This window comes from Balaenoptera physalus (genome assembly GCF_965194825.1).
Source record: "Balaenoptera physalus genome assembly, chromosome: 10".
NCBI classification, from domain to species: Eukaryota; Metazoa; Chordata; class Mammalia; order Artiodactyla; family Balaenopteridae; genus Balaenoptera; species Balaenoptera physalus.
The window spans coordinates 37,436,381-37,455,616 of record NC_138889.1 but is presented as its reverse complement, the minus strand read 5'-3'; the positions used below and the strand labels follow the sequence as shown (position 1 = coordinate 37,455,616).

General features: G+C 33.1%; 1 protein-coding gene across 1 annotated transcript in view; it reads right to left on the bottom strand.

Annotated features, from left to right (window-relative positions):
- The window catches only part of LOC309636673 (uncharacterized protein), a 48,621-nt gene extending 29,713 nt beyond the window's left edge, over positions 1 to 18,908 (bottom strand). The window contains exon 1 of the mRNA XM_082410082.1: positions 709 to 18,908. Within this exon, the coding sequence (XP_082266208.1) occupies positions 10,891 to 11,442 (552 nt within the window). The 5' untranslated portion in view covers positions 11,443 to 18,908 and the 3' untranslated portion in view covers positions 709 to 10,890. The remainder of the gene's footprint in view (positions 1 to 708) is intronic.
- Positions 18,909 to 19,236: the final 328 nt, after the last annotated feature.

The window sequence follows — 19,236 nt, the reverse complement described above, 5'->3', positions numbered from 1 at the left end:
CACATGATACAAAATTAATACACAGAAATGTCTTGCATTCCTATACACCAAAAACGAATGGTCAGAAAGAGAAATTAAGGAAACAATCCAATTTAGCATTGCAACAAAAAGAATAAAATACCTAGGAATAAACCTACCTAAGGAAGCAAAAGAACTGTATGCAGAAAACTGTAAGATGCTGATGAAGAATTCAAAGAGGACACAAACAGATACCATATTCTTGGATTGGAAGAATCGATATTGTAAAAATGACTCTACTACCCAAAGGAATCTACAGATTCAATGAAATCCCTATCAAATTACCAATGGCATTTTTTACAGAACTACAACAAACGAAATTTTGCAATTTACATGGAAGCATAAAAGACCCCAAATAGCCAAAGCAATCTTGAGAAAGAAAAACAGAGCTGGAGGAATCAAGCTCCCTGATTTCAGACTATACTTTGAAGCTGTAGTAATCAAGACAGTATGGTACTGGCACAAAAAGAGAAATATAGAACAATGTAACAACCCAGAGATAAACCTTATGGTCACCTAATCTATGACAAAGGAAGCAAGAATATACAATGGGGAAAAAACAGCCTCCTCAATAAGTAGTGCTGGGAAAACTGGACAGCTACATGTAAAAGAATGAAATTAGAACACTCCCTAACACCATACACAGAAATAAACTCAAAATGTATTAAAGACCTAAATGTAAGATCAGACACTACAAAACTCTTAGAGGAAAACATAGGCAGAACACTCTTTGACATAAATCACAGCAAGATCCTTTTTGACCCACCTCCTAGAGTAATGAAAATAAAAACAAAAATTATCAAGTGGGACATAATTAAACTTCATTGCTTTTTCACAGTAAAGGAAACTATAAACAAGATGAAAAGACAACCCTCAGAATGGGAGAAAATTTTTGCAAATGAAGCAAATGACAAACGATTAATCTCCAAAATATACAAACAGCTCACGCAGCTCAATATCAAAAAAAACCAAATAACTCAATCAAAAAATGGGTGGAAGACCTTAATAGACATTTCACCAAGAAGACATACGATGGCCAAGATGTAAAGATGCTCAACATCACTAATTATTAGACAAATGCAAATCAAAACTGCAATGAGGTATCATCTCACACTGGTCAGAATGGCCATCATTAAAACATCTACAAACAATAAATGTTGGAGAGGGTATGGAGAAAAGGGAACCCTCTTTCACTCTTGGTGGGAATGTAAATTAATACAGCCATTATGGAGAACAGTATGGATTTTCCTTAAAAAACTAAAAATAGAACTTCCATATGACCCAGCAATACCACTACTTGGCATATATCCAGAGAAAACCATAATTCACAAAGACACATGCATCCCAGTGTTCATTGCAGCACTATTTACAATAGCCAAGACACAGAAACAACCTAAATGTCCATCAACAGAGCAATGGATAAAGAGGATGTGGTACATATATACAATGGTATATTACTCAACCATATGAAGGAACGAAATTGAGTCATTTGTAAAGACGTGGATGGACCTAGAGTCATACAGAGTTAAGTAAGTCCGAAAAAGAAAAACAAATATCATATATTAACGTATATATGTGGAATCTAGAAAAATAATAGATGATCTTATTTGCAAAACAGAAATAGAGACACAGAGTTAGACAACAAATGTATGGACACCAAGGGGGAAAGGGGGATTGAGATGAATTGGGATATTGGGATTGACATATATACACTACTGATACTATGTATAAAATAGATAACTAATGAGAACCTACTGTATAGCTCAGGGAATTCTACTCAGTGCCCTGTGATGACATAGATGGGAAAGAAATCCAAAAAACAGGGGATATATGTATGTGTATAGCTGATTCACTTTGCTGTACAGTAGAAACTAACACAACACTGTAAAGTAACTGTACTGTAATAAAAATTAATTTAAAACATTATAGCTGCATTTTTTCCATTATTTTATTCCTCATTTCCAAACTGCTTCTGAAGGACCACACTCTACTATATTTCCTTAAGCAAGCAATTCTGTGACTTTCTACTTGAGTCCATAATCCCACCCTATGACAAATGCAGAAGGTCCCCAGGTGAAAAGCCATATATAATAGAATTTTTCTCTGTAAAATTCAAGTCTTTTACAGGATATAGTAACCTAACCAACATAATTTATCATAATTATTTCCAGTAGGTATCAAACTTTATATACTATTATTAAAAAATGTGCCTGCTTCTCAAACAAACATGGAACATTTCAATGAGTGATCAAATATTTGATCACAAAGAAAGCAAGGGTAATTTCCAAAATTAGAAGTATTACAAACAGCACTCTTATCACAGTACAATAAATTGGAAATTACCTAACAAATTGAAAAGCAAACAGCCCTTGGAATTAATTAAATTTTGAATTATTAATTTAATAATTAATTTTTCTCTTGAAGTTAAAAATAAAGTAAGTATATTTTGTAGAAAACCTTGTATTATATAACTCTTGTATGGAAAGAAAAGTAGAATTCAATATTACAAGATTTGTAAAATATAATGACTTGCAGTCATATGCTACCCTTTACTGTTATTTCCTATTTCATCCTGTATGGTTTCTCCCCAGTCAAAATGTAAATATTGGAGGGCATGAAACATATGCAATTGCTTTGAAATTCCCTTTTCTGTGGATTTAATTTGTTCTAGCTTGGGCTAGTATTTAACAAACATTAGAAAGTACGTATTAAAGTTAAAGATATCTTCAGCGAAAAATTGACAGTGACTAGCCAGTCTTTTCTTAACGATTAGCTGTTAACTAGGAGCATTACTTCTTTTCAATGGTGAAATTATATTTATCTTTAAGACACTGTTTTGCATTTCTTCATTTCCTCAATGTAAATCTGCACACTCACACAATCTCATAAGTTCTTATAATTTTTTCCAGTTTATTAATTTAAGGAACACTATCCCCAGTAGAATTATCTGTACAACCTCCTTTAGTTCAAATTCTAATCAGAGATTTTTCTTTTCTACAGTTTGTTCCCTTGTCTGAACAATTATGAATTTGCATATTGTGTTTCATAATTTATAAAATATTATAATCATCAAAATAGTATTTTTATCCTTATTTTACAATACAAGGAAATGGAATGTTTTAAGTGAATTGACTACTTCACAATGATAGTGAGCAGATTTTTTGAAACTTTAAGGATTTAGATGTCAGCTTCAATGCCATTTTGAAAACATAGTTGCATTACTTAGTGAATTAAACGGCCTGGTCTGAACACATTTGTTCCCCAATATCATCATGGCTGATAAAAAAGTACATTTTTATAGTGATGGTTTATTTTGTTAAACAGTCATTCACAATAACAAGAATTCTCAAGCAAGCTGGTCAGAGTTGGAGCAATTGTGACCTTACACTTGGTAACAGTTTCAGAGGACATGGTCTTTATATCCTGGTTTCAGAATCAGTCATTTCTAACTAATAGAGATCATCTACTAAAGACCTGTTGAAGCTTTGAAATCAAGCCAGAGCTCGTTTATTTTCCCTCACCTGTCTTTACAGGTCCTTCTACTTGATATATTCATTTTACACTAAGATAATTAATTACAATATTCTTAATAAACAGAACTATTCCTCCTATAAGAACTTTATTGTTTCCATATGAATAATTTAGACTATGATTCCTTAAATAACACTTTCAAATACACACATATTTCCAGTGATGTTACCTTTATATAATAGAAGCAAAAATAGTAATATAAAAATTTCCATTTATGCCACCACAAACAGAATAAATAAATGTGTTTTGTTGAGATTCATTATCTCTAATGCTGTGTACATTTCAATCACTCGAACATTACTTTGACAGTCAAAATCGGAATAATATCTGTGGACAGCCGTTATTCCAAACAAACAAGGAAGGTAAGCCAGATGGAAAGGCAGAGGGCTATGAAAATCCTAAGGGGCTTCTGGTTTGACTCTTTTATCGTTAATAGGTGGTTGGTAATAATTTATATTTTGGAACTATTCAAATTAAACAACAAAATGCAACTTGTTTACATAGTTACACTGCTTTTTACTTCTAATAGTTCTTTTTCTTCTTTAGTGATCTAGCTGATATATCTTTTGCTATCAGTTCCACAAGATGCAAATGAAAGTGATATGGAATGATAGTCGTGTGCAATTACAGGTCTGCAAAACACCATTAATATTCACTTCTTAAAAAATCATCTTCAGTTGCTGAAAGTGTTCTCTGGTAAGAGGCCCTGATGCTCTCTAGAATGTGCTTCTTTATCTGCTCCCTTCATGTGAGACTAAAGAGTCACTGATAGATGAGAGATATTTCACTGAGTCTTGGCCACTCAGTGATTGGGAGACTTGGACACTCAATTTTCTTTCATTACAGTTATACATTAACTGTCCTTAGAAATGTTCATCATGAAGAGTGAGTCTCATTCCCACATGATGTACAGGGAGCTTGCATGATGAAATAGTTAATGATTTCTAGCAGACAAATGATAATGAGACAACAAAACAGAGAACACTGGGAATAAGTAAATCCAGTCTAACCAATGACAAAGAAAAGGTGGACTTTGAAATTAAGGAAAAGAGCCTCATGGCCAGCATAAGAGAAAGATGTAAATTACCTTGTCAAACAAGCTGTGGTTATTCCAGCATAAAACAGGGGAAGAGCAAAAAATTATAATAATGAGGATGATGAAAGAAAATTCAAAGAACATATAAAGAAGAACAACAGATGACAAAGCAAAAGAAAGACAGCCAAGACTATTGCAAGGAAAACAAACAAATCCCCAAAGCAGAGTCAAGTAAATGTGCACAGCAGGAGACAAAGAGGAGGGTACAGTATGAGGGGAGCTTCAGTTAAACATAGTGGGATAGTTTGTACTTGGCTCTTTTGAGCTGATTTTGTAAAGAATGGAATATTGTGCTATATTTAGTTTAGTGAGGGAATCCCTTGAAATTTATGAAGAAATGTGTCAACAGGAATCCAAATACAATTAACTTGCTTAAATGGCTTGAATATGTTAGCATATACACAAGTATCTGTGATGAAGAACAAGTGCCTAAATCTAAGATAGGATGATTTCCCCCTCAAATGAAATTTCAATTATAATTGGAAAGAAATTTTGTTCTTTTGTGTTTCTTGGGAGAAGCACGTCTCTTTAAAAAGTGATTTGACTGGAATAGAGGCAGATCTAGAAATTCTGCTGACCATGGCATATTCATTGTAAGTAAAGTTGATGTAAAAATTTAATATGATCGCATTACGACTAATTTGGTTATTTTTGAAATGAGGGTACAGACTCTAATAAGTATTCTATGGAGAAGCACTGAAAAGTGGTATTTTTATTTTTAAAATATAAAGATATAATTAAAAATCACTTTAATACTATATCTATATATATATATGTATGGTATACTGGCATGGTAGAAGTAATAAAAAAGATACAAAAAAGAACTACTCAGTCACTTCTGAGATTGGGTTATTATCTCTTAGACAAGAATTCACAAAATCAGTTGGATAATTTTAAAGTTATTTACAACAAATCACTCAAATTAAAATGGCAGAAAAAGTTATCATCATCTGATATTTATTATAAGTACAATAATTTAAAATAAATTCTGGTTCTACCTTACTAGTTAACCAAATTGGAACAGGCAAAACTCACACAATAGAAAATAAATAGGCTTTCCAAATTCCTCTGCTTTTGATTAGTTTGTGGCTATTAATTGCTAAAGGAATGATAGTTTTTTTAAATTATAAATTTGTTTTATGCATATAAAGATGCTTGTATTCATTTTCTAATATTGTATAACAGATTTCCACAAACTTAATGACTTAAAACAATATAGTTATGTAGGTAAATGTTCAAGGGATGGTTCAACTGGGTTCTCTGCTCAGAATTTCAAAAGGCTGAAAACAGATTCTCATATGGACACTTGATTAATGAAAAATCAGTTTCCAAGCCCACTCAGATTGCTGGAAAAATTCAGTTCCTTGACGTTGTAAGATTGAGAATCTCAGCCATTAGTGACTTCCTGTCATGAAAAGCATGTCTCTCTTCATGTCAGTAGAGTTTGCTTCTTAAAGGTCAACAGAGGAAAGTGTTCTGTTGCTTCGTCTCTTGATTAATTCAAGATAACTGATTAGGATGTTAATTACATCTCCAAAACCCCTTGACCTTTGCCATAGATGTCATTATGAGAGTGATACTCCATCATATCCATGTGTCCCACCCACATCCAAGAAAAAGGGACCTTACAAGGGTGTGGATCATTGGGGGTCCTCTTAGAAGTCTGTCTACCACGATGTTCTTTCACACTGAGTCAATTTAAATCAATTTAATAACAAAGTGTTATTAGATTACTGTAACAAATTACCACAAACTGAGTGGCTAAAAGCAAAAACAAACATTACTGTTCTGGAGGCCAGAAATCTAGTTCTATACCATTGTGATAGGAAAAGATGATTGATATGGTTTCCATGTTCTTAAATTTGTTGAGAATTGTTTTGTGTCCCAACATATGGTCTATCCTTGAGAAAGGTCCATTTTCTCTTGAGAGCAATGTTTATTCTGCTACATTTAGATGGAATGTTCTATGCACATCTATTAAATCCATCTGATTTAATGTTTCATTTAAGGCCACTCTATCCTTGTGGATGCAAGGTCTGGATGTATCTATCCATCTGGATAGATACATCTGGATGCTCTATCCATTGATATAAGTGAGGTGTTAAAATCCCCTACTATTATAGTGTTGCTGTCAATTTCTCTTTATGTCTGTTAATAATTGCTTTACATACTTTAGTACTTCTATGTTAGGTGTATATATATTAACAATTGTTATATCTTCTTGATGAATTGTCCCCTTTATATATCGATCTTTGTCTCTTGCTACCTCTTTTGGCTTGACGTCTACTTTGTCTGATACAGTATAGCTACACCCACTTTCTTTTAGCAGCCATTCACTTGGGGTAACATTTTCCATTCCTTTACTTTCAGCCTATGTTTGTCATTAGAGCCGAGACTACTCCTGGAGGCAACATATAATTGAGTCTTGTTTTTAACCCATGCAGCCACTCTGTGGTTTTTGATTGGTGAATCAATCCATCTACATTTAAGGTGCTTATTAATAGAGAAGGACTTAGTACTGCCATTTTACCTTTTGCTTTCTGATTCCTCCATATCTCCATTCTTTCTTTTTCCTTGTGTTTCTGTCTGCCATTTTGGTTTGGTGGCTTCTATGATGTTTTTCTCAGTTTCCTCTTTTTTGTGTGTGTTTTGTGTCTCTGCTCTAGAGTTTTTTTCTGTGGTTACCTTGAGATTTGTATAAAATATCTCACAAATATATCTTTTTCTGCTGATAGCATCTTATCTTCATTTATGTATATGGGTTTCATCCTTTTCCTCTTCCCCTTTTGTGTTTTTGTTGTCTCAAATTATCCCTTTTATTTGGTAATTTGTGTTTGTTACCAAATTGAAGTAGCTATTGTTATTTTTTCTGCTTTTTTCCCTTTATGCTTTATGCTAAAATAAAGTGTTTGAAAACCTGTTCTGATGTAGAGTTTCTATTTTTGGATTCTGTCTCTTTATCACTTTACTCAAAGTTTTGTGTATTTTGTCTTTTTGTTTCTGATAGAAGAGCTCCTTCCAACATTTCTTGTAAGGCAGGTCTAGCATTGAGCAACTCCCTCAGATTTTGTGTGCCTTGGAAAGCCTTTATTTCTTTTTTGTATCTGAATGGTAACTTAGGTGGATAGAGTATTCTTGGGCGACAGCTTTTATGTTTTAGTATTTTGAGAATGTCATTTATCTGCTGAAGCCCAGTGCAGTTTCCTTTGTAGGTTACCATCCTTTATTCCCTGACTGCCATTAACATTCTTTGTCACTGACTTTGGACAGTTTTAGTATAATGTGTCTTAGAGAAGATATCTTTCTTTGAGGTAATTAGGTGTTGTCTTAGTTTCATGGACTTGTATATCCAGTTCCTTTCACAAGTTTGGGAAGTTCTCAGGTATTATTTCTATCAATAAACTCTTTTCTCCCTTCTCCCTCTCTTCTCTTTCTAGGACATCCATTACCCTAATCTTGCCATTCCTAAAAATGTCAGTAGATTTCATAGAATTTCCTCTTTTTATATCTCTTTCCTCCTCTACTTGTATTATTTCTAGATCTCTATCTTTCAGCTCACTAATTCTCTGCAGCATCACTAGTGCCTTTCTCCTGCTGGGGTTGCTGGCATCACCACCTGGGACACTGAGATGATGGGTTTTTTCACCATGTTAGGCATCCTCTGAGTCACAGGCTCTGTTGTTATGGGAGGATGAGGAGAGTAGTGGGGGAGCCTCTAGTGTGTTCAGTGTATGGTAAGTTCCTAGGCTCTGCCACTGTGGGGAGGTCATAATCATGAGTGTCTCTGAAGCTGAAGGTCCCAGGTCTTGCTGCTGCTGCTGCTGCTGCCCAGTATTCTGTGGCCATGGGGGTCACTGCAGCAGGGAAGCTGGAGTCATGTGTGCCACCTCCCTTGCTGCTACTTGGTTCTTTGTGGCTGCTGGCTCAGCTGCCACAGAACAAGGACCAGGATTACAGGCACTATCTTTGCTCTTCCCCCATTTCTGCCTCCTCTATGTGTTTCAGTATCCACTGATCTTTAGATGTACAGATTCTCTGGCATCTTGGTGTATTGGGCAGAGACACCTTTGTTGAGTTATGGATGTTTTACCTGTCATAGATTAAAGGGGAGAGACAAAGGAAGAATCTCACTACATGATAATTCTTCTGTCACCCCAACTCCCTTGTGCTACTATTTTATTGTTTAGTTCTTTCTTATTAGCTTTGGTTTAATTTCACTCTACATCTTCTAGTTTCTTTAGGTAAAAACTGAGATTATTCTTTTCAGATCTTTTCTTTTTTTCTTTTCTAGTGTAAGCTTTTAATGCTATAAATTTCCTTCTCAGAACTACTTTACCCGTGTCCCATAAATTTATTTTGTTTTCTGTTTCATTTAGTTCTATGTATTTTTTTTTAAATTTAAACTTACATTTTGACCAATATAGTGTTTAAAAGTATGTTCTTTTACTTCTTAGTGAGGATATTTTTTACTGCACTTTTGTTATAAATTTCTAGTTTTCATCCATTGTGCTTGGAGAATGTACTATGCATGATTTCAAATCTTTTAAATTCATTGATGTTTGCTTTAGGACACAATATAATCTACCTGGGTGAATGTTTCAGGGACACTTGAAATGGCTGCTCTTGTTGAATGTTCTACAAATGTCAATTAGATCCTATTGTTTGACAGTATTGTCCAGTTTTACATATTGAATAATTTTCTATTTATCTATAAACAAATTTTCTATTTGTTCTATCAGTTGCTGGAAGTGGTGTGTTAAAAATTCAAACTACATTTTGAATTTGTCTACTTCTCCTTTTAGCTATATCAGTATTTTTTCCATGTATTTTTGAGGCTCTGTTTTTTGGTGTATCCATATTTAGGATTATTATGACTTCCTGGTAGAGTGATATTTTTATCATTATGTAATGTTCTTCATTGTCTGTAGTATTTTCTTTCCTCTGAGGTTTACTTTATCTAATATCAATACAGCAACCCCTGTTTTTTAAAATGTTATTATGATACATATTTTTCATTCTTTCACTTTCAATCCTTGTTTAAAGTCAGGATATAGCTTTGTCATTTGTTTTTATCACTCTGCAAATCTTGTCCTAAGTTTACATTAGTCATTCTTGGTTGTATACATTCTATGAAGTTCTATGAACTTTTATTTCTTTGCTGAAATTTTCTTTTTTTAACTTTCTTTCAAGGGAATCTATAGTTCTTTGTTTAAGCAGTTTTATAATAGCTACTTTAAAATCTTTGTCAGAGAATTTCAACATCTAATTCATCTCAATATTGGTATCTGTTGAATTTCTTTTCTAATTCAAGTTGTAATCTTACTGATTCTTGGTTGGATGAGTCATTTTTCATTGTATCCTCTGACTTGAATATTGTGTTAGGAAACTCCTGACACTATTTAAATCTGTTTTAGTGGATAATCACTCTGTTTAGATTTAGCTTATAGGTTGTGGCCTACTTCTGTGGGCTTCAACTTAGAAAATTTAGTTTTCCAAGCCTTTCAATGCTATTCTGGTCTGCTTCATTCTTCTAGTTCAGCTTGAGCTCTTGGTAGATATGTGCTGATGCCATCTGCAGGGACAGAAGACATTTATCTGGTCTACTCTGTGTCATTATGTGAATCTGGACCCATGGATAAAGCGCATTTCTGGTCACTCAGTGTGGATGAGGTTCTCACTCTATCTCAGCTAGTCCCACCATGGGAGAGAAGTGCCTACTTAGCCCAAATTTTACCACTGGGTGGAAAACTGGGAGATACAGGCCTGGAGTTGCCTGCTGCTATTTAGTGAAGGACTGGAAGAATTATGGTCTGGATCTTCTGCTTCTGAGTGGAGAATGTGAAGTTGCTAGGTTTGGAGGGCTTTCTGCTATTGGGTGAAGGATTGGCAAACTTAGGATCTAGGTATCCTTCTGCTACTAGGTGAAGAACAGGGTCATACCAGGCTGACTTATGCACTAGTGCAGTCAGAAGGCCTCCTTTTGCTGCCGGTGGATGTGGGATTAAAATTGGGTCAGCCTGCCTGAGTCCTGCATTGCCACTCCCATGGGTACATAGGACTTGCTGCTACCAGTGGCTGTGGGACAAGAAATGAACTGGCCTCTCCAGGTTACCTTTATGCTATTGCTAGGAAAATATTGACTACCTGCCAATGGATGTGGGGTAGAGATGGGTTGGCACCCATCCTTCTACTGGCGTTATTGGTCACTACTACTACTGTGTATGGGTCTTCCAATTAAGTACCTGCTAGTCCGTTTGGTCAGAAAACATGAGCCTTTCTTGTTCTCTCTCTCTCTCTTTATTTCCTTCTTCCTTCTTCTCCTTCTCTTCCTTATCTTTCTTCTTCTTCTTCTTCTTCTTCTTCTTCTTCTCCTTCTTCTCCTTCTTCTTCTTCTTCTTCTTCTTCTTCTTCTTCTTCTTCTTCTTCTTCTTCTTCTTCTTCTCCTTCTTCTCCTTCTTCTCCTTCTTCTCCTTCTTCTCCTTCTTCTCCTTCTTCTCCTTCTTCTCCTTCTTCTCCTTCTTCTCCTTCTTCTTCTTCTTCTTCTTCTCCTTCTTCTCCTTCTTCTTCTTCTCCTCCTTCTTCTCCTCCTTCTTCTCCTTCTCCTTCTTCTCCTTCTCCTTCTTCTTCTTCTTCTTCTCCTTCTCCTCCTCATCCTCCTTCTTCTTCACTTTTCTTCTCCTTTTTGGTATATGTCCATTGGCATTTCTGAATTGTAATTCTCTTTCTTGGCTAGTCCTGGATTGAATATATAGGAAATAAAAATAAAACAAAGAATTCATCATGATGTCTTTTTTCATATCCTGAGGTCCTTAGACAGACCACATTCTTACAGATTCCATTTATTTTGTCCATTGGGTTAACTGAACTATTTCTAGAGTATATAATAGTACTTAGAATGGAGAAATAGAAAATATTGAGTTTATGTCATAATACCTCAGAAACAGAAGCCAAAAAGTCATTTAATGTATTTTCTTGCCTTATGTAAATAGGGTTAAGATCTTATAAATTTCTACTATATTGGATGCTAATGATATATGGCATGTGATGCACCATATGAGCAAAATTAGTGGGTTTTTGTTCCTCCTTAGTTAAAACTAAAAATATTTTTCTTAGCCAAATGTTCTTAAAACAAAAGGTAATTTATATTACCTAAACTTTCTTCAAATTAAGGTCTCTAGTTTCCATAAATTTAAATACTTTACAAAGGAAAGGTAAAAATGCCTCACTTAAGCCAATATGATTTAATTATGTTAAAGGTATGCTCAGTCATTTTAATTTAAACATCAGTTATAAATTAATTTTAACAAAATTGTATTGATAATGTTAAACAATAAAGGTGCTAAATGACAAAAATGCCATTTGAAGAAACATACAGACTAAGATAAAATTTTGCACCAGAATTTAAAGAGAAAAACTTACTAAATAACATGATCAATTATAGAAATGGCAACTAAAAACAGTATACTGTCTTTATTTCTTTTATATATCTACCCATCCATAAAAGTGTCATTTTTTAGAACAAAAATAAAAATAAACTCTACCTTTTAATATGAAACTTGTGCTTTTCTTTTTAAGACTAGAAGAGACTAAGATAAATACAATGTTGTGTCTTGGATTGGATTCTAATAGGCATTAGAAATTTTAAAAAAGTAATTGTTAGAAAAGTGAGGAAATTCAAATAAAGTCTTTAGTTTATTCAATTATGTCCTACTAATGTTAATTTCTTTGTTTAGGTAAGTGTACCATAATTATATAAGATGTTAATATTAACAAAAGGTAGCTGAAGAGTATATGAGAACACTCTGGGCTGCATTTGCAACTCTTGAATTTCTAAAATTATTTCAAAATAAAAATGTAAACGTTTATTATATCTTTTATATCATTGATTTTATTTTCTATTTCAGACTTTAAAAAAGAAAACAAACTAAGATTTTTATCATCTGAGTTCTAATGTAGTATTTTTCATATAGGTTAGAAGAAAAGAACTGGCTTTTTAACAAATTCTTAGGTTAAGTTGAGCTAGAGTGGCAAATTAGCGTCCATGGAAATCCTGAAGACAAGGGGAATCTGCTCCACTCACCATCTTTTTTTCCACAGGCTCCCACAGGGTGCTCATAAAAGACTCGAGGGAGGTCAGGGGACTTGATAGAGACACCCTCAGTGGTGCTGTAAGGATTGCTAAGATTTGAGGATAGAGCTGGAGTAACTGTAGGAGTCCATGCATGTTCTAGACCCTGAATGAATGAAAGATGGGCATAAAACCTACTGCTTCCACAAACTCTTCTCTCATAAGAAGTAAAAGAAAATTCTTGCTATTAAAGGAGCAAGCAACATTTTTGTGCCACAGACTAGACCCTGCTCTCATATAAGGTGAAGATCAACTGCCACTAGAGGGAAAAAAGAAAACCCACCCTCATCCCGGTCCCTGACCCAATACCAGGTGAATGTTGGCTGTCACTCTTCCATAAACTATGATGATACTAGCAAAAGTCATATGATAGTGAGGGACCAGGTGCAGAAAATCTTTTCAAGGCCAATATCTTGCAGTGATTTAAAACAAAAGTATGTTGCTTCTAGAGGATGGTCTGGAAACTGGCTAATCACAAGAACCAAGTGATATAAATCAGAGTTACACTGCTGTAGGATGAAGGGCAGGGAAGCCACCTGTACCCTAGACCCAGTCCTGGGATACAGGCAGAGGCTGGAACATGAGTATTTAGGAAGATTTATTTCTGAGATGCAATGTTACAGGACCTGCCTATGACAAACTAGTAAAAGAGAGCTAAGAAATCCTTAGCCTCCATCATGAGACTTGCACCAATAAAAATACTGAATTATCCAACTTATGTGTAATTGGCATCCAGAAAATGAAGGAAAAACAATGAAGAAAATTTTAAAAATTGAAGAGATAATAACTGAGGATTTTCAAAATTAATGAAAGACAACAAACCACAGATCTAAGATACACAGAAAACCTGAAAGCAGAATGTAGAAATGAGAGTTCTTTCCCTAATTCTCATATTATTTTTTCTTTCCCTTTTAGTGTGTTCAGTTATGGGATTTTATTTTGCCAGGGAACATAATATTGAGATTGTGTTAATATTTAGATTCTGAACCCCAAATCACAAAGTTTTTGTCTTGGTATTTCACTTAAATAGATTAACTTACTCACCACCAGTATTTCTGTTGAATTTTTAATTTTTTAAATTTAATTATCTCTTGTTTCTCTCAGTTCTTCTAGGAGACTCATTAAGAATTTCGTGGGAATAATCATCATCTGTTAGTTGCACAGTCAAAAGTGGTTTTCTGTTGCTTTTATTTAGTTTGGGAATGCATAAATCCTTGGATCATTTTTTTCCCTGAAGATTTAAAAGAAGTTTTTCCACTGTCTTCTAGCTTTGACAATTGTTCTGGAGAAGTCTAGGACCAGTTATAATTCTCTTAGGCTTTGATAAATAACATATTATTCCTGCCTTGCAGAACAAGACATATTTTCATGTATTTTTTGAAGCCAATTAACTTTACAGCATACAGTATGGGGTTAATTCTTCTGGATCTTTATACATTCAAGTCTTCTTTACCTTGAGAAAGACTTTCTTGTCTTTTGGGGGTTTTTTATTTGTTTGTTTTAATTATATCTCCATTTCCTTGTTCTGTTTCTTACTTTCAATTTAAGTTTTCTCTAAGTACTCCAATTATACAAAGGTAGAGTATTGGAGTCTCTGATAATCTTGGATGTCTTGTGAACATGCATACTTACCTCTAGATGTGTTCATTTTACAGAATCACTTTTATTTTAAATAATTATTGTTCAGGTCTTTGTCACTAGAGGTCAAACCTAATGCTGAATGATCAATTTTATTCTCTTTTTCTATTCATGTAGCATGGCTGTTTAGACAATGAGCTATTTCTTTTTTGTAAATATTAATCATAACTGACATGATATTTTATATGAGCTCCAGTTTGAAAGAAAATCTTTCAGGAATTTGCCAAGGACTGTTTCAGGAGACATGGAACTATTCTGTGTGTATGATTAGCCTTAACTTCAAACCTGACAATAGGGAAAAAAAGAAAAACATAACCTTATTTTCACAGGTAAAATAATCTAATTCCCCCTACCACCGCAGTCAGAACATTTCCTGTACATGATGATTTTCCAGTGAGATTCCTCATTTAGTCTCATTTTCTCTTATTCTCAGTATCAGAGTCAGATTCATTCCTGTTACCAGTAAATGCATCTTTTCTTCATCGTTGCAAACAAGGGATTTAGGAAGGGCACAATAGACTCAGGTCTTCATCATGAGGAAGTGTGTGTTTTTCAGGCTCTGCCCAAGCTTTTCAGGCACAGTACTATTTTGCCAGGCTACCACATTGCTTCCTCAGAACATAGTTGCCTTTTTTCTAATTATGATGTTTTGGATTTAGCTATCCTTACTTTTCATCAAAAATTGACTAATTTGAATATTTATCTTTTTTTCATGTTTCTGTATAAATTACATCCAGGAACAAAAGAGAGAACTAGTGATTTTTGCAGTTTTGATCAAAATTACAAACTGAAAACTACTACCAGATTTGCCTTGATTTTTAACTCAAGAACAAAGAAAACTATCATAGTGAGCTAAATTGTCCTCTAATTATTATTTTCTTAAAGGCATTTAGAATATAATTGCCAATATACTATTACATAAAATCTTTCAATTATTTGTAAATAGTTTTTATTGATAGGCCCTGCATATTGTTACCTCTTTTTTTTTTTTTTTCTTTTTTTTCAGATTAAACAGAGCAATCTAGAATCTCCTTGCTGAACTGTTCAGATAAACTCTGGATACAGACATGGAAACCTGATTGAACTCTACTTTGTGCCAGACTATTGTTATTTCTAAAAATTCTTTTGAAGGCTTACTTTACCAAAATAAATGAAAGTCTTAATAGGTTTCTTCTCCTCTTGATTGATGCATGAGCATATAAGTTAATTTGACTAAATTCTATCTATACTTAAAGGCTGAACTCATTTTTTTAAATAGTTTTTTTCCTATAAATCCATATCACTTTACCTAACTCATTCTAATGCCCAAAGTTCTGACACATTTGCTCATGCAAATCTGAATTTGATTAACAATGGTTTAAAACATTTTCTCTATGACACACTTTTGGCCAAGAATTTGAGAATCTCATTACACTGAGAGATCCTAATTGCCTCAATCCCCCACTCCAGTCTTTCTGAGAGTCTTCTTTTCTAAGAGAAATGTGAAGGTGCTTTCAATAATGAAAGGATGTCTCAAATATGAGGTATCATTCTATCTTCTCCAGCACTGGATATTTTACAAAAATAAACTGTATCTACTCTCCATTTTTATTGCAGGAACATAAACAAGGAGACATATTCATATAACAAATATGCATTGATTATTTCCTATGTGCAATTCACTGTGTTCAGCATTTAGGGTGTACTAGAGAGTAAAAACTTTCCTCTTTTCTCATATAATTTATCATTTGATGAGGAAAATAAACAATAACCAATCTCTAAATAATTATACATTTTTAATTGTGGGAAATATAAAGAAAAGAGGAAAGCAGTAGGAGGGCATTAGCACTGAGATTTGATTTAAGGGTAGGGATGTTTCACTGAAGAAGTTATATTTCTTTAGAATCATAAAAAAGATTAGTTGTTAGCTAGGATAAGAAGGTAGTGGACAGGGCAAAAACATGCATTTTCTTACCCATCTCTCAATACTTCATTTACTTACACATTGCTAAAAAATATATTCAGTATTGATTGATATTTATTGAAAAAAAAATGTAAGCAATCAATCTATAACTTGGAACAGAGTTATTAGGTCATTAGCTTTCAATGATGATAAAACTACAGCTAATTAATGATTAATACTTGGTCATTTTTGTTCTCAGAGATGTTGAAATTAGATATTTGATGCAATAGACTACCTCTGTTCCAAACTGATTAAAAATCTTTCCAATCATATCCCAGTAGCTTTGCTTTTGTTCAAACATCTTTTTACCTTCTCCTTGCCCTGAAAGCTGATGAATTGGTTCAGTAGATGGAGGTGGAAGGCTCCCAGGAGTGTGAGTCAGTAATGACTTTTGAAACTTCCCTGTCTGGAATCACAAAGCAATAAAAGAGGAAAGAGTGAAGCAGATGTAATATTTTATTTTATTTTCTATTCTTAGTCTGCAGTAGTGTAGTCTTTATTTTTTTAGGAGGGGTTACTTCAAACATTACTCTGAGTAATTTATTTTATGTGTAGCTCTTTGTAAAATGTTGCCATTTTATATATTAGATTGTGTCATGTGCATTTTTCGGTTTTTTTTTTTTTTCTTACAATGCAGACTAATAGCCATTGAAAATCTATTTATCTACCCTCCTCATCTATTGATATTTAGCCATCTATATCTTTCTATCGTCTAACTATAAAAAAAGTATTTCCTTCAACTTCACAAAAGCATTTTGAAATATAAAGGTGGATTTCCACCCCCCAAAAAAGAGTTATAAAATACAAAGTGCAATTAATAGAGATAAGTTTTATGTGTTGAGATAGTTCAATAAAAATATGAATTTCATACCAAATAATAAACAGTAGTCATGTGAGTATATATAGAGTTTATACTTAGCGTAGTTATATTTTAGACATATATATAATTGTAATTCACAATCTGGGAGGATAATCAACATATATTTGATGAAGAATTAGAGAACTACATTACTAAAAACTAATAATGAAAAAAAAAATCAAAAGATGTTAAAAACCAAATGTGATTGTCCTCCAATAAGATGCCATGGATTTTAGTATCATCCTTGGAAGAGTTAGAAATCAGTGAGGAATACACTAAAGACTGAGGACATTCTAAATATACCTTAAAAAGATGAAAAATTGAAAACAATTTAGAAAAAATAGCTACATGACAGATGAGATTGGACTGAAATATGCAATTGATGTACTAAAGCATATTTATTATCTAAAGGGAAATATAATAAATTTTGTATGTCACGCTGTTACTGTCTCTTTAAAAAAATCTGTATCCCAACATGTATTTAAAATATAAACAAGCAAATATAAATACGACTATAATAATGCATGGTATATTGTGAAATTTCAGTCCATTTAATCACCAGTGTTATTTCTGCTTCATATTTTTCAATAATAAAATTCTTAGCAATCCATTAATATTTCTTCTTATAGTTTTCTGAAATTTTAAAAACTTTTTATTACCAACATAAATTACCAGAAAAACTAGGAGAATATATACCACAATTATAATAAGCAATTACTTTTCTTATTTTTCTTCCTACAATTTTATTTTACAGAAACATCATTTTGAGCATACATTTTCTTCATAGTTATGTAAACACTTTTCTAAAATTAAAATAAAAGAGATTGCTAACAGTTTATAAATGAAACCAATTTATTTAAGAAATTAATAACCCTGGAAAATGACAAATATTCATGACTAAGATATGACAGAACTAATTTAATTTTTAAAAAATTTTAAAACAACTCATAAATGGATACAATAGATATTAGCTTGGTATCTAAGAAATCAGGAAGATATTTTGCAACACATGGGATAAGGCAAGAATGTTTCTAACTGAAATATAAGGTCATATTTATTTTTGGATAAATTGAAACACCATACTGGACGAAATAAAAAAGACAGTGTTGATAAACATGTGGAGCATACTGGTTTCTCATATGTTGCTATTGAGAGTGTGAATTATCATGACCAATTTTAAACTGTTTGCCATTTATATACTAAAGGTGAATATGTGAGATTCTATGGCATAATAATTCCACTCCTAGATTTACCTAATACAAATAGATGTAGAAATAAAAATACAAAAGAAACATATTAGAATGTTAATACCAATACTCTTTACAATAGTCACAAACTGGAAAATTCTCATGTACAGTAAAATGAATATAAATATTCTATGTGTTCACACAATGGAATAATGCATAGCAAAGAGGAAAGAAAGTATTAACACAAAGTAGAACAATATGATTACATTTTATAAACATAACTGTATGAAAGAAGCTAAATGAAAAAAATTGAAGATTACAACATATATAAAGTTGATTCAGCAAAATTAATCTGTATAATTAGAGATCAAGATAGTGGTTATCTTTGGGTTATGGGTGATAATACTTGGAAGAGTATGCAAAAGGTCTTCTGGGATATTGAAACTTAATTTCTTGATCTTGATACAGGTTTTTGATAGTGCTCACTTAGGGGATTTTGGATTGAGATATATATATATATGAAGACTTCTTTATCTGTTCATCCATCCATGGACACTTAGGTTGTTTTCATATCTTTGTTATTGTAAATAATGCTGTAATGAACATGGGATAGCATATGTTTTATCAAGTTAGTTTTTCCTTTTTTTTTCGATACATACCCACATGTAGAATATCTAGATCATATGATAGATCTATTTTGAAATTTTTTAGGAACCACCATACTGTTTTTCATAGTGACTGCACTAATTTACATTCCTGCCAACAGTGCACAAGAGTTCCCTTTTCTCCACATTCTCCCCAAAACTTGCTATTTCTGTATTTTTGACTATAGCTATT